Raw genomic sequence first — 15,082 nt, 5'->3', positions numbered from 1 at the left:
AGCTATATGCTATAGTAGTCCGATCCAAACGATTTTTTCGTAGACCAAAGCGTTGCCTTTGGTATTAATCTGTGCCGAATTTCGTCATGATATTTTGTCAATTAAAAAGGTTTCTCATACAAGGACTTCACATTGATCGATCAGTTTGCATAGCAGCTATAATCTTCTTCTTTACTGGCGTAGACATCGTTTACGCGATTATAGCCGAGTTAACAACAGCGCGCCAGTCGTTTCTTCTTTTCGCTATTTAGCACAAATTTGAGATACCAAGTGCAACCAGGTCCTTCTCCACCTGCGGCAATATGTTTTCTCTCCACTGCAACAAGGCATTCCTCATCACATCAAATAATTTTTGCCTTTTCCGAAAACCAATGGTGTCGTTTGCAGCTGTATGTATGGAGCTTGAAATGCCGTCCCACAGTTCTCTTATACCGAGTTTCTGATGAGTGCTCTCAGAGAGCAGGAGTACAAGTCGAGTAGAAAATCTTGATTACATATACATATTTAATAATCTTCTTGCTTATTATCTCGATAAATGCCCCTCTGCACATTAAAAAGCCTTTTTGATATTGTTAAACGAGTCGCTGTATCCACATTGACAACAAATTTGAGATTAATTAATTTTTATTTCACGTTAAATAAATACAAAACTACATTGGAAGCGACATTTTAATACTTGTTTTAAGCTTAGTATTATTAATAGTACATTTTAGTGCTAGCCGAACATCTAGAGTTAGATCTACGGGGATCAATTTATATTATTTTTCTTTTTGCAACTTAAAATTTTTCGAAAAATGCTATAACTGGCATTCAAAAATTCCAAATCTCCTAGCAAATCACATTTAAATTTATTTCTTAATATTTTTTATCATTTTTAATTTTTTTGAGTAAAAAATACAAACACTATAAGTAACTAACTCAACTAGAAGTTAAAACATTTATATATAAATTTTTTTTGGATCCCAAGCCAATTGATTGGCGCGGCGCTAGCATGATTCCTTGTTGCAGTCGACGAAATTACTAAACTCGGTGGAATTAGGTGGCCCCTCGCTGTAAAGATATGTAACGGGCCATAGGCGCGCGGCGGTAAAATCGCTCAAACTCTGCAAGCCACCGGGTCGCGGCGGTCGCTGATATTCATTGGTTGCTGTGCTGCTGTCAAGCGTATGCTTCTTCTTCTCGCCCTTCAGCGATGCGAACTTAAAACTGGAATGTGTGATAGACGTAGTTTTGTTGCCCGGATAATAGCGATCGCTGCATTTGCGCCACTGATCAGCCTCATCGCCCACAAAGCACCTGAGGGTTAAGGCACAATTAGTTAGTGGTTGCGTAGATTTAACTTATTTTTAATTATATTTATTATATCTAAGTATTTACCATGGATAATCGAACCCCTGCGAGTAGCCACAGGGGTGTTCAGCCTTGCAGCAATAATCCCACGAGCCAATCTCACCACCTTCGATTTCGCACGAATAGAAACCAGTTACGAGATTTTTCGCACACGGACTGCTCGGGCGACATGCCTTACCGGTGACGGTATAATGACGCCAGGCGACATCTCCTAAAGTTTTTAGGTTTAAGAAGGGTTTTTGTTGTTGAGAAATCAATATTGTGTATTCAAGGTGCTTTTTTGTTTGTTAGATTTACCAATACCAGGTAATAGCAATATTATTTATATTTACTTGGAATCTGGTACTAAATGGTTAGGTTGTCACATACAATACGGTTATACAAAAACTTTGAGCGACTTAAAGGCAATATGGTTAAGAGGGTATTATGTGTACCAGCATACAACTTAGGGATCAGTACTTATTTACACAAATCGTTAATTGTTTTTAGTAATGTTTGCTATCTTACAAGGGTTGCTATCTTGGGAGTATGTTCTATACAAATAGTTTACATGCTACTTCACTTAATATTAAACTATGTTGTTTTCTTTGTTAGCTTGTCACCACCTAAAATAAACCATTTGACAGAAAGCTGCTAGACTTAAGGCATTTTGCTTTGTATTTTCTTTAGACAATTACTCGGTTTTATTTCTTCATTATATATGTATTTATATTCCTTACAACTGCAACTAGTTGTTATTTACACTAGTACTGAGGTGCAACAGGTTAGAATTTTCAGTTTACCCGGTTCACGGAATATATCCATACGCCGGTCGTTATTCACACGAGATCCACCGATAGTGTTCACTTTATCACGACAAGTCCAATCGAAGGGATTCCAAGCGAAGAGCCAATAATCGCGATCATCTGTATGTGTGTAATGGACATTCAATTTCAATTCGGTTTGATCGAGATCGGAGAGTTCACAGTTGTAGGAAGTGGCACGAGAACTAACAATGGAGAAAAGAATATACATTATTAATCTTCTAGGATATACATTATTAAGTTAAGATTAAATCATTTTTTCGGGCTTTAAGAACCTTCAGCAAAATCAGGTCAAGAAGATCAAAAAGATCACAACGAATTTTTTCCAAAACTTCGAAACACTTGAGAATCTAGGCCAAAACTTACCCGTAACTGAAGGAGTAACACTTGAAGGATGTCGTTTCACGATAACGTATACATTCCTTCTTACATGCCAGCTCGGAAGGTACGGATATCACTTTTTTAATAGCTGTGGAGAGGAGCTTCGCCGGTGAACCATAGCCCAAATAACACACCGCTGGAAATATTAAAGTAGAAAACACATTAGAAATGGTTAACATATCGCTGAAAATAGTAAACACATTAGAAATAGTTACACTGCAGTGAAACAGAGATAGCAAAAGAGGACGAGTGAGAGAGTAAAAATTCATAAAGCTGGCACTAACATTTCTTATGTTTATCATCCACAATCGGCTGTATTTCACAGCCATGTCCGTAACTTGCGCGCTCAAACACATCGAAGGCCGCATCCTGGATTAGATGACGCCCCTTGTCCATGTCACGCACCGGCCAATCACTCAGCTGACAGTTATCAATGACGCTGGCATGACGCTGCTGCCCGTAGCGATAGGCAAAGGCGCGACAAGTGAATTTCACCGATTTAATACATTCCATTTCACATTCGCCGACCGAACGCACGGTCAACGAGTCGCGCACAATGGACTTGTAGAAACGTGTTGCATCGATGGCACGGAAGAAGCACTCTGTAAATGAAAGAAAATGTGAAATTTCTTTTATACGAGTAAGCCACTTTTATACGATGTAAACCATAAGACGTCGAAAATACGTACGAGCATTACGTGGATCTGTGAGCGCGGTGCCTGGTCTTGCGCCATAATGACCTGGCTCATCGCTGCGTGATGGATTTCGACATACATCCAAATCATCAGACATAGAATATATGTCATAATCGCGGTCCGGTTCAATGTCTACGTAATAATCCAACGAGTTGATGGGACGATCGCACAACATGCAATTATCGCGGCCGGCTTGATTGTAACGGTAACTGTAGGTGTGACAGATGAAGCCATCCTGTCCCGAACACAATTGTTCGCATTCCACAAGTGTTGGCACAGTGGTGGAATGTTTTATTGCGGTTTTGTGCAGTCGGAAGCCCTCACCGATCTTCGCCGAGCATTCTGTAAAAGTAAATGGAGTGTAAACCAACAAAGTATGTGCACGTAATTGTACTAAAACTCAACGCACCATCCGGACCAGGACGCCGTGTCCACGAGTGTCTGTAATCGTGACGATCTCTGAATCCTTCCGAACCGAATCCGCCATAACTGGAACCAGGATAACTCAACACTGAGTTCGGTTCACGTTGTGAGCCAGGTCTTGCGCCACCTAACTCAAAGTAATTGAAATCGAGCGGATCTCTACGACGATTATGCTCATTCAAACCCCAATACGATGACTGTTTATTATAGCTGCCACCATAGCTACCGCCATAACTGCCCCAGTCTTTCTCCTGGCCTATCAGGTAGGGCACAAATTTAGAAGAACCTTTGTAACCGCTAGGTGGTGGTCCATCACGATCCAAATAATTATGTGTGGATGGTGGTGGTGGTGGTGGTGGTAATCCCGGTCTATACGAGTCTGGTGGACCGGATGGACCGCTTACTTCATGCGAGACAGGACGGTACGGCGAGTAGTCGGGACCCGGCCTATAGGGTGGACGAAAGCGATCGCTTTCCGGTCTGGGACGATAATGTGCACCATCATAACCAGGACTACTTGGTATACTCTCCCAACGATCTAGTCTGTCTGGGCGATAACGATGCTCGTCCGGACGTATGTAGTCATAACGATCCACTGGTCCAGAACCGGTGCCGGTACTACCATAACCACTCGGTGGCGTATGCTCAAAATAAGAAGAACCATGCGAAGAGAACTCAAATGCGCTTGAATGGTGATACTCTGAAGACGATGATGGCGGTGGTCGATGATCATACGAAATCGATGAAGATGGTGGCGGTGGTCCCGACGGATGATAGTGATCAATGGCAGTGCTGCTTGGTGGGTGATAACGATGTTCATCGCTACCATAGCCGCTGGCGCTTGGCGGTGAAGGCAAATAATGATGCTCTTCACGATACGGCGGTTTATCGCTCCAACCGCTCGGTTTCAAATACAGCGGTGGACTACTGAGTGTGCCACCCTTCGAACACTCACGGCATGGCGTACGTCTACAACTAGGCGGCGCATTACGATCACGTTCATAATAGTCATAATCGGGATGTCGCAGCAAATTCGAGTCGCGTTGACTCGAACTGGAGTACAAGTCAATTTGCGCCAATGGTATTTCGATCAGTTCACAATCGCCCTGACCATGACCGGATGGATCGAGTCGATAGTTGAAACCTTCGCACATAAAACGCTTCTCGATGCCACACTGACGCATGCAATCCTCGACGCGTTCGCATGCGAATGTCCTGCGTACAAAGCGTGGCGAAATGCGTTTGCCAGCCAAGACGCGTCGGAAGCAGGCTGCAATATAAGGAGAGTTATATAGAGAGAGGAAAAGATGGAGTGTTATATAGTGAAAAGTTGGGTATACAAAAATTCTATATTTTATATATTTTTTGTCAAAAACCTCCGTTGTGGCTGCCGCTGCATGCGGTGGTGGATTTCCAATTCATTGATGCTGTTGGAACATAACGCTTGCGTGTAAAACACGTTCCCGCTATGGTGGTCACAAGCGTAACGCGAAGGTCAAGCGTTGGCATGGAATGTTTGATTGTTCATACCACCTATGTATGCTGACAGCAACAACAACAAGACAACAAAGTTGGCGTTAAGCCCAAACAATTGCAGATTTTCCGATACAACGCTTTAAATTATTTCCTTTTTCATTCAACGCATTTTGGGCTACTCATTACTCTTACACACAAACATATGTAACTACTTTATGGCGCCAAACTATAGAGTATTGGGTATGTTTGTAGATATGTATTTTATGATTACAGCTGTGTAATAGGCAAGGCATGACTAGACGTTTCTGCCGCTAAGCAAAAATTATTTCAGATGAAATGAAAATTCGCAGTTACTAAAGAAAAATAATACTCTTCGCAAGTGTTGTTGCAGTTATTTCGCGGATATGCTGAGTAAAACACTTGCTTACAGTAAATATATGCACAGCTAAGTCAGTCTGCCTATTTTTTTAAATTTTTCGCATCCGTTGCTTGCCAACTGTGGCTTCGCCATATTCACCCGCTTGAATGCGTTTACATTTGTTGCTATTGTTGTTTTACCGCATTAGTCAGAAGAATTAATATTATTCTTTAAGGTTTTGTTACCAACTGCCGCAGCGGTATTATAGAAATTAGAAAAATTACTCGCTTTTCAACACGCATTTTTGAGGTCATTATTTTTGTAGTTAATTCCGCCTATTATAAACTCATTCCAAGTACAGTGACCGTTGTGTCAAACACTTTTGACCTAACAAACTCAGTTTCTGTTTTTTTTTCCAAAGAAGGAAAAGTAGGTGTAAAAAAAAACGCTGCAATTTTCTTGCAAATTACTGAGAAAGAGCTTTTTAGCTTTACTTTTACTCTAGAATAAATTTGGTATCATTAAAATATGCGTGTTGGTATTATTATTGTAACAAATACTTTCCTACTGTCTTGCTTTGGAGTAATTTTGTTCTTATAAAATAAATAAATACAGTTTTGACCTTAATTGAGGTTGTTCGTTCAATTATAAAGAGAGTTTTCAAACCATACCAAATTAAAAAAACACGGGCTTAAAATCGGTTTAGCAGGTTGCTTTTGACTAATAATAATTTTATACGAGTAATATTATACATCTTTTGTCCTGATCTCTGGTTCTCTCTCTACTTCCTATACGTTTTTCATACATCTTAAGTTGAATATTGATATACTATAACTGCATAACATAGTACACTTAAGAATTTGTATTGAAGAAAATTTCATTTCAGCAGAACATTTCTCTCGAGAACTCGTAACGCCGACTCATCAGATGTTGTTCATGCCTCTGCCCCATATAGCAGGACGAGGATGATGATGGTCTTTGTTCGTTGAAAGAGGACTTTCCGTACACATCACATAATTTTTGCAATGCTTAAACTGCAATGATTTTCCTTCTTCCACCTTCGTTAAGGCACCAAACAAAAAATATTTAAAAAAATTTCTTACAAACAAGCCCTCAGCTGTTCAAATATATAACGGTAAAGCGGTTAAGTGTGAAGTTGGCTGCGAAAGAATGCAATAAGAGCAGCAAAGTCTCTTCCAATATTCTGTTACTTCAATCTGCATAAACTTTTTAAAACTCTGAACATTTTCTGACTATGTAAATAAAATTTGCAATAATTGTCAGCCATTTTTACAGTGCGATCTATATCGTTAATTTGTAGATAGAACGGGAACAACCCATATTTGGGTTTGGTTTAGACCATTATTTTTAGAACGAAAATTATTTTTTTCCCTAATAATAGTGTTGAGATCGAAATCGTAGAACCATTGCGCTAAACTTACCCACATAACTTATATTAACCCTAAAGTATTTTCGCAGCCGCAATTCGCCAACTTTTGACCTAATGTAGTTGTCTTAGACACCATAGTGTACAGATCAACCTTCATCTCATAACATGTTTAAAGAACCACAATTTAACTCTCCTGTTATAGAATAATATATATACTAATCGAAACGATTGAAAAACAGTTAAGCCGGTAGAAAAAGTAATATATATTAATATAACTTAAAGTAACATTTTTTGAAAATTATATCTTTAGAATTAATTTTAAGGAAGAGACACAATTTCAAACATACTGTGGCAACACATTCTATTAGCTTAAGTTGACTTAGGTATTTCAATTTGAAAAAGACATTTCAATTTCTCGTAAAAATTTGTGCTTATGAACTTTCTGCCATATTTGAAACACTCAATCCCATATTATTGTTTAAGATCCCTTTTAAGGCTTTTAAAGGCTTGGTCGAAGTTTTGAAATTCGGTATCGATATCAACCCAATTCCTCGAAAATATTAATGGTTGAAGTGTTGTCACATTTCAACTTTTTTTGTGGTATTACGGTTTTCAACTCTGTTTTAGTGGACTTGACTAGAAAATCAAAAAATTTCAACTGTTAACAAGCAGTTGTAATTAAACGTTAGTACATTTATTTAAGAAAAATATTAATAGAAAATCGGAAAAAGGGTTTAAAACTATTTTATTTATAATTTTAAATTATTATAATGATAGTTTTGTACAAATATGTATATACTATGCAAAGGGAAACATTTATTCAGCTCTTGAAATAAAATCTCGAAACTGGACAAAGCAAATTACAATTTGGAAACATATGTATGTAAAACGTCGATACAATTAACTACCCCTAGGAATATATTTTTGAGGAAAAATGAATTTTTGAAGCGTTATATTCCTCTTCAGTCAGCAAAATTATTTCTCATTGAAATGAAAATAACTTATGAATCTAAAACAAACATTAATTAAAAGTTATTTAAGTGAAAAAAAACACTCTGACTTGTTTGAAGTTTAGAAGTTTCAATGATATCAATGATATTTTTCTTATGCGTAGCGTATTAGCCTTGGCCCCAAAATTTTTGTTATCGTAATATAAATTATAACTAAAGCTAATTTTAATAATTAGTCATCTTTTCGAGATAAAAGGAGTATTAGATAGAAACACAAAGTCGTGTGTCGATTAAGTTAAACAGAGTATATTCTCTTATCTCCTCTAACTTAAGGCCACCTATTAAGTAATATTAATGACTGCCTCAGATTTATGTCTCGAAATCACATTCCTGTATCCTCTTTATTGGTGATTTATCAACTATATCTTATAGTATTCTCTATATAAGTAATACTGGATGTTTTAAACTCTTAAAGCAATAATTAATTTTATAGCTTGTATATTTTAAATATGAAAAAAATATTAACATACCATTCTTCATTGATGTGTTTTTTTTTTGTTTTTTTTTTTTAGTTAGTGGCCTGTCCATGCAACTACACGTTTATTTATAAACGTATTTTTCTTAAATTCACTTATTTTACTAAAACTATAAATAATTGTTTGACCCAGTTCTAGATATGCTGATATGTTGACGCCAAAATTTCAATCAGTTAAGCAAAATGTGCCCATTAGTTAGCACTGCCCTTAATTATACCAATATGTTAGTGTAATTTTTTGTATAAAGTTTGTAATAAATTTCACTTTCACGGTAATCTAATCATATATCGGGTGATTTTTTAAGAGCTTGATAACTTTTTTTTAAAAATAAACGCATAAAATTTGCAAAATCTCATCGGTTCTTTATTTGAAACGTTAGATTGGTTCATGACATTTACTTTTTGAAGATAATTTCATTTAAATGTTGACCGCGGCTGCGTCTTAGGTGGTCCATTCGGAAAGTCCAATTTTGGGCAACTTTTTCGAGCATTTCGGCCGGAATAGCCCGAATTTCTTCGGAAATGTTGTCTTCAAAGCTGGAATAGTTGCTGGCTTATTTCTGTAGACTTTAGACTTGACGTAGCCCCACAAAAATAGTCTAAAGGCGTTAAATCGCATGATCTTGGTGGCCAACTTACGGGTCCATTTCTTGAGATGAATTGTTCTCCGAAGTTTTCCTCAAAATGGCCATAGAATCGCGAGCTGTGTGGCATGTAGCGCCATCTTGTTGAAACCACATGAGTCAACATTTAAATGAAATTATCTTCAAAAAGTAAATGTCATGAACCAATCTAACGTTTCAAATAAAGAACCGATGAGATTTTGCAAATTTTATGCGTTTTTTTTTTTTAAAAAAGTTATCAAGCTCTTAAAAAATCACCCGATACATGGTATACTTCAAAACCTGGGCAACAAAGTTTAGTATTTTATAATTTAATTTATGTAGGTATAATGTAAACGCTGGAGCCTTTAATTTTATAAGTGTGTTTATGGAGTGTTTACGTCCGACAGATGGCACTGAAGTTATTTTTATTACAAAAAATCGTATATTGGCTATTCTTTTAGAATTATTACTATTATTTTTTACGTTATGAGAACTATTTTAAGTATTATCTGCTAAGCGACGCCTGAGTCAAAAATTATAAGCTGAAGCGAAGAGAGGCAGATACAATATGTAAGTATATATACAATATACAAGTATTGTATAGGCAAAAAAAAATTTTTTATTATTTTAAAAAGCACACCTGGTGTGAAATTTCCAAAAAAAATCGACGTTCGATATTTCAATTAGTTTTGAAGTTATAGCCATTTAAGGGATAGCAGCTTAGTTCAATTTTTCGAATTTGCTGCAGTAATAACTCAAAGGCAAAAGATCCGATCATCTTGAATTTTTTCTGATCGTTGGTTATTTTACAGAAAATATCCGCTAATTTAAGAAGTATTTTTTAATTTTATGTTTCGCCTTCAGAGAAGACCGCAATCACTTCAAAAGTGGAGGATCTTTTTTTACCGCCGTCGGAGATCTCGTATAATTCAAAGAATTAATAATTTTTTTTCAAAAATTTTTATGTGAGTTTTTGAAACATGTATAAATAATCTCCAGAAAACTTCAAAACAAGCGATACAATAATTTTTTTAATTCTCGAAAATCGACTTTTTTTAAACTGTCACACTAACTTTTTTGTTTATAAAAAATTTGTATGCCAAATAATTCTGTGGATATTCGATCTAAATTTTTTTTTGTTGAGACCTCTCAGTTTTTTCACTTCGTTTCAAATAAAATATTGGTTGTGGTTATTCAAACTGTTTTCTGACCGGTATACAGGCTAGATAATTTTCAACTCCAACAATTTGCGAGCCTCTCTTGTTGCATGTTAGATTATCTACACATTATTCTTAAATTTTCCTCGTTCATATTCCTACCTTTTGCATCCTCGACAATTATGATGGTGCTGCCGCCACTGCCGCTGGTCGTGTATCCACGTGCCGCAACACGCACTACGCCTGCCCCGCTGCAGTAGGCCAACAACAGCCAGGCAGCAACCCAACTGCTGCACAACCGCATTCTGACGACAACACTTTTGCACTAAATCGCGAGTGACGGTGTGTAGGCGAATCGAGCGCGAAAAATGTTCAATTCAAGTCTACGTATATTGTATATGTGTATGTATTTATGTGTGTTTTTTTGTATGTATGTGGCAGTGACAATCGATGTGCGTGCTATTCGATGTTTAATAGCGACTAATTTAACTATGTGACAAACAACAAGAACAAACAATCACGCATGCGTCGTGCAAAAAAATACAAAATTCCAACAATTGTAATACGCTGTCTAATGTAATCGAAAATTGGGTGTAATGCACACAACAACAATGCAACGCAGAGCTTAGAACGCACAGCAGTAAAGAGAAGAATTGTTTGCTTGGAGTTTTTATTTTGGTTTTTGTTGCGCTTTAACTCTGTTTTATTTATTTTTCTGGCTTTTTGTTGTATTTAAATTTTTTGTTGTATTTTTTTTTTTTTTTTTAATTTTTTGTTTTATTTATTGTTTTATTTGAATTTTTTTAAATTTTTTTCTTTAGTTTATAATGAATTTAGTTTTCCACAATTACGTAAGCACGCGTATTTTTCACTCCAGCCCACACAATAAATCGCTGTTTATACTCATGTAAACAGCATTCAGCACAAAAACAAAACTAACAATATGAAAAAAAAATTGAATGTCAAACACATTAGGCACTCGATGTCACAGCGCATTCGTGGTGCGGTCAACGTCACCGTGCCGCAAGCCGCATGTGAATCTTCATTTGTCGCCGCCACAAGCACAATTGGCTAATAAATTGTTTTATTTCGTACTTTTATTACGCTTTGTATAAATATTTTGAATAATTTTTTTCTAATTTTTATTATTTATTGTTCGGCGCTGGCGTTTGGTGTGGTTGCGTGCAGCGTTATCCTTGTGCCGGTCACCGCGCCAATCGATTGTTATGCAAATTGCAAAATTTTTCAATTTTCATACACATCAAGCGCACCCAAAAAATATGCTAAAATAATTAGGCACACATAAGTATGTATGTATGTATATATAGGCGCTGCTGGCGTGCATTAACCGTAACGTGCGGCGTTTATTTAGACTACGGAGCGCGCTTTTTCGGAAATCACACGCACCTTCTTCTTGTCACAACACAGTTTATGAGCTCTCAACACTTTTTGTAGCTTTATTTTGTTGTTGTTGTATTAATGCTGGCACTCAATTATGCTAATTCAACTTTAAGCTTGTGCTTAGACGCGCATACAATTTTTTTTCAAATTAATTTCCTTCACTTTGCTGCCACTTCCTTTAAATTAATATCTGAATTCTAATTTTCCGCTTTTCATTTCTTCAAAATTCTTTATTTTTCGTAGTTTGTTGTGCGTTTATGCTTTGTTGAGAATATTTTGCTAATTTTACGGTTGCGCAAATGCTAATGTCACGCCGTCAACTGAACGCTTTTGGCGTTGCGCATCTTGTTTTTATATCACACGCTTTTCGGTGCTGCTACCGCGCTGCGCAGCTGAATTGTGGCGCTGCCGCAAAGCTTTTACAACTCTCGCGCCAATTGGTGGCAAGCGAATTTTGCTGCGCTGCTATAAACATATGTTTATTTATGGCTGTATATGTATGCTTAGAAGTGTATGTATGTGTGTGTGTGGGAACATTCTATGAAGCTTTCAAGTATAATCGCACTTTGGGGATTTCTTTTCACATAACCAGATGAGACGTGTATTGGTTAGATGATGAGTTTGTAAACAGTTAAAATATCATATCAGTATCGCCTCGAAAAATGGGTGCATTCTGTATTATATCATATATAGTACTAACAACCAGTCTTATAGGATCATTGGTCTCATTAAAGTATTTAAAAATATCGTGTAATACAGAGTTAATTCCGGCGTATTATGTCCCTACTTAAGAAAGGTTGTATGTTTGAAGGTTATTGACATATAATGGGTATTTTTTCAATAGCCTTTTTTGACAGATCACACGTGAGTCGTATCAAGGTGTCATGTTATTTTTGTTCAGTATTGTTTGTCATTTTATCATTAAAAGACTTACTGAACAACGTTTAGAAATCGTTCAACTTCAATACGGCAATCCACGTTCTGTAAAAAATGTGTTTCGCTCGCTTCGCTCAACTTATGGTTAACGTAATCGGCCTACGAAGTGTACTATTCGCAACACCATCGCCCATCTTGGGACCCAGCATTCATTATTGTATAATATTCGACCGAATAGAATGGAGTGAAGAAAATATAGCAGCTGTGACTGAGAATGTATACGAAGACCGTGTATTCGGCGTCGTTGACAGCAACTTCGATTGACGTATGGAACGACTTGGTGCATTTTACGTCAAGACCTTAAATTCAAAGCGTACAATATACAACTTGTGCATAAACTGAAGCCGCTCGACCTTGGGCTCTTGAAAAGTTCCAAAAACAGCGCCACTTTCCACACATCGCATCAATCAATGGATTTATTGAAAGAACACTTCGGTGAGCAGATGATTTCGTGTTTTGGGCCGGTCGATTGGCCACAAAGATCACGTGATATCACACCGTTAGACTTTTTCCTGCAGGTATAATTAAAGTCTAAAATTTATGCCGACAATCTGACCTTGAAGCAAAACTTCACACGTGTCATTTACCAGTTATCAGTCGAAATGCTTGAATGAGTCATCGAAAATTGGACCTAACGGATGGACCATCTGAGACGTAATCGCGGCCAACATTTGAAAGAGATAATCTTCAATAAATAGAAGCCAAAGAATATTCTTTCGAAAGAGTAGAGAAACTCGAAATGGATCAGCTATTAAAATTCATTTGCTTGCCATTGAGAACTTAAAATTAATTGGTAACTAAATTTGTACCATCTTATTAAGTCTGACGCGAATTATTCCATATGAACTGCACGCGCAAACCCAAATGACAAAAATTGTTTTCTAAGATTGGTGCAACCCTTTTTGTATGATTGTGTGAAGATTGATATCCATACTATGTCAATTATTGTGTGTTTTACAGTGGTTTGTTATGACGAAAGATCCGTCTAGTGATTTTTACCATGGATAATAAGAAATTTAACACTGGGTCTGCTTAAATTTTTTTGTTTCTAACGGAATGACGGCTACGGAATCATTAAAAAGGTTGAAGAAGAGTTTCGGGCAGTTTACTTTAACTCTAACACAAGTATTAAAGTGGTACAAAACATTTGGTGGAGGTTGTGAAGTCATCGAAAAGATGCCTAGTCCATCCACCTAGACTTCTGTTAATGACGATAACATCGAAAGGGAGCAAATACTTCCAACATTTTAAGAGCTAAACCATTCCATTAATGTTTTGGTTATGAAGCGTGTTAATGCCAGACTCGATTTTGATTAAAAAAAAATAAATTTTTAGGACTGAAACCTTGCTGTTTTCAATGAAATTATTATAAATATTAGAAACGTGGTAAGAGCATTTTGGGAGACTACCAACAACGCAAGTGACATAAATATCAGCTTGTGGGATTGTGGAAAATATATAATATATCATTCGAACATCTCTTGCAATAAAAATAACATAAATGAAGTGAAGTAATTTGTGTCTGAAAATCAGCGCAGTATTAGAGAGAATTCTATCAGCAGTTACGGAAACACACAACTCCTGGTAAAAGAACACAGTGAAAAGTTATTCAAGGTGAGCTTTATTGGGAAGATTTGATATCAAATAAGATTTTCCTATTCCTGAAATAAATTTTTGAGTATTACATATGGTTGATTTACTTCACAAGGCATGGAAAACTCGTTTAAGCATGCTTTAAAAAAGCTCTTAAGCTTTCTTATGGCCACATAAGCTTTTAAATTCCATAGCATTTTTGTTGTTGTATTTGTTTAAGTACACATACTCTGCATAGTTTGTATGGAGTAAAACGCAATCGAACAGGAAGCCTCAGCCGCAGTTAATGAGCCACAGCTTGACAGCCTACCGCCAAACTGAAGAAGAACAACAGTAAAAACTGCGACAAGGAAACAACCAAGCCAGTAACAAATACTAATAAACAACAAAGCAGCAAAGTAAACAATGCAAGCAACAAGGCGCTGAAAACTGCTTTGTACACAGAAAAAGTACAAAACCGAGCAGGCAAAGAATGAGCGACAAACCAAAGTGCGTGTGGCAAAGCTGAGACAAAACCAAAATTTATTGCCGTTAAAACGAAAATACACAATTTAAATATAAAAATTATTTGCTAATTAAAATTTAAAATTAATTAAATTTGCACAATAACACCATTAAATTGCTACAAATTAATTAGACAAGCGATTTTATTTACATATTACGCTGAAAAGTTTGCTGGAAAATGACTAAACGGAGAAAAAAATTGTTGGAATATAAAAAATTTGCTTAGAAATGCCATAAATAAAGACATTTGTCTCATTTCTGGACAGTTTGTACTTAACCTCACTGCGACGTTACACTTCCGTGAGATGCAAACAAAAGACTCAAGCAACAAACTTGCTTCGCTAACTGCGTTATTGGGCGGAAAATTTCAACACTACAGCAATAATCAAATAACTAACGCTTTGGGAAATGTTGAAATTCTCAAACACAAGTCAAATTGTCGAGAAGATAAATCTATCAAAAGTGCAATGCAGCTGTCATAATTTGATGTATGAATGTAGAAGAAGAAGCATATGCGAAAAAGAG

General features: G+C 36.6%; 1 protein-coding gene across 2 annotated transcripts in view; it reads right to left on the bottom strand.

Moving 5' to 3' along the window:
- Positions 1–606: 606 nt before the first annotated feature.
- Positions 607–15,082, bottom strand: part of LOC120772085 — a 34,733-nt gene continuing 20,257 nt past the window's right edge. The window contains exons 1-8 of one of the 2 annotated variants that reach the window (XM_040100484.1): positions 10,286–10,843; positions 3,639–4,922; positions 3,224–3,571; positions 2,819–3,136; positions 2,520–2,670; positions 2,133–2,338; positions 1,378–1,561; positions 607–1,296 (exon numbers count right to left, since the gene is read on the bottom strand). In XM_040100484.1, coding sequence (XP_039956418.1) covers positions 987–1,296; positions 1,378–1,561; positions 2,133–2,338; positions 2,520–2,670; positions 2,819–3,136; positions 3,224–3,571; positions 3,639–4,922; positions 10,286–10,427 — 2,943 coding nt within the window. In that variant the 5' untranslated portion in view covers positions 10,428–10,843 and the 3' untranslated portion in view covers positions 607–986. Of the gene's footprint in view, positions 1,297–1,377; positions 1,562–2,132; positions 2,339–2,519; positions 2,671–2,818; positions 3,137–3,223; positions 3,572–3,638; positions 4,923–10,285; positions 10,844–15,082 lie in introns of those variants that run through there. The other variant, XM_040100483.1, reaches the window with a different exon arrangement.

Source organism: Bactrocera tryoni, chromosome 3, assembly GCF_016617805.1.
Source record: "Bactrocera tryoni isolate S06 chromosome 3, CSIRO_BtryS06_freeze2, whole genome shotgun sequence".
In the NCBI taxonomy this organism is placed as follows: Eukaryota; Metazoa; Arthropoda; class Insecta; order Diptera; family Tephritidae; genus Bactrocera; species Bactrocera tryoni.
The sequence above is the reverse complement of the archived record's forward strand: the minus strand, read 5'-3'. Positions and strand labels throughout refer to the sequence as shown.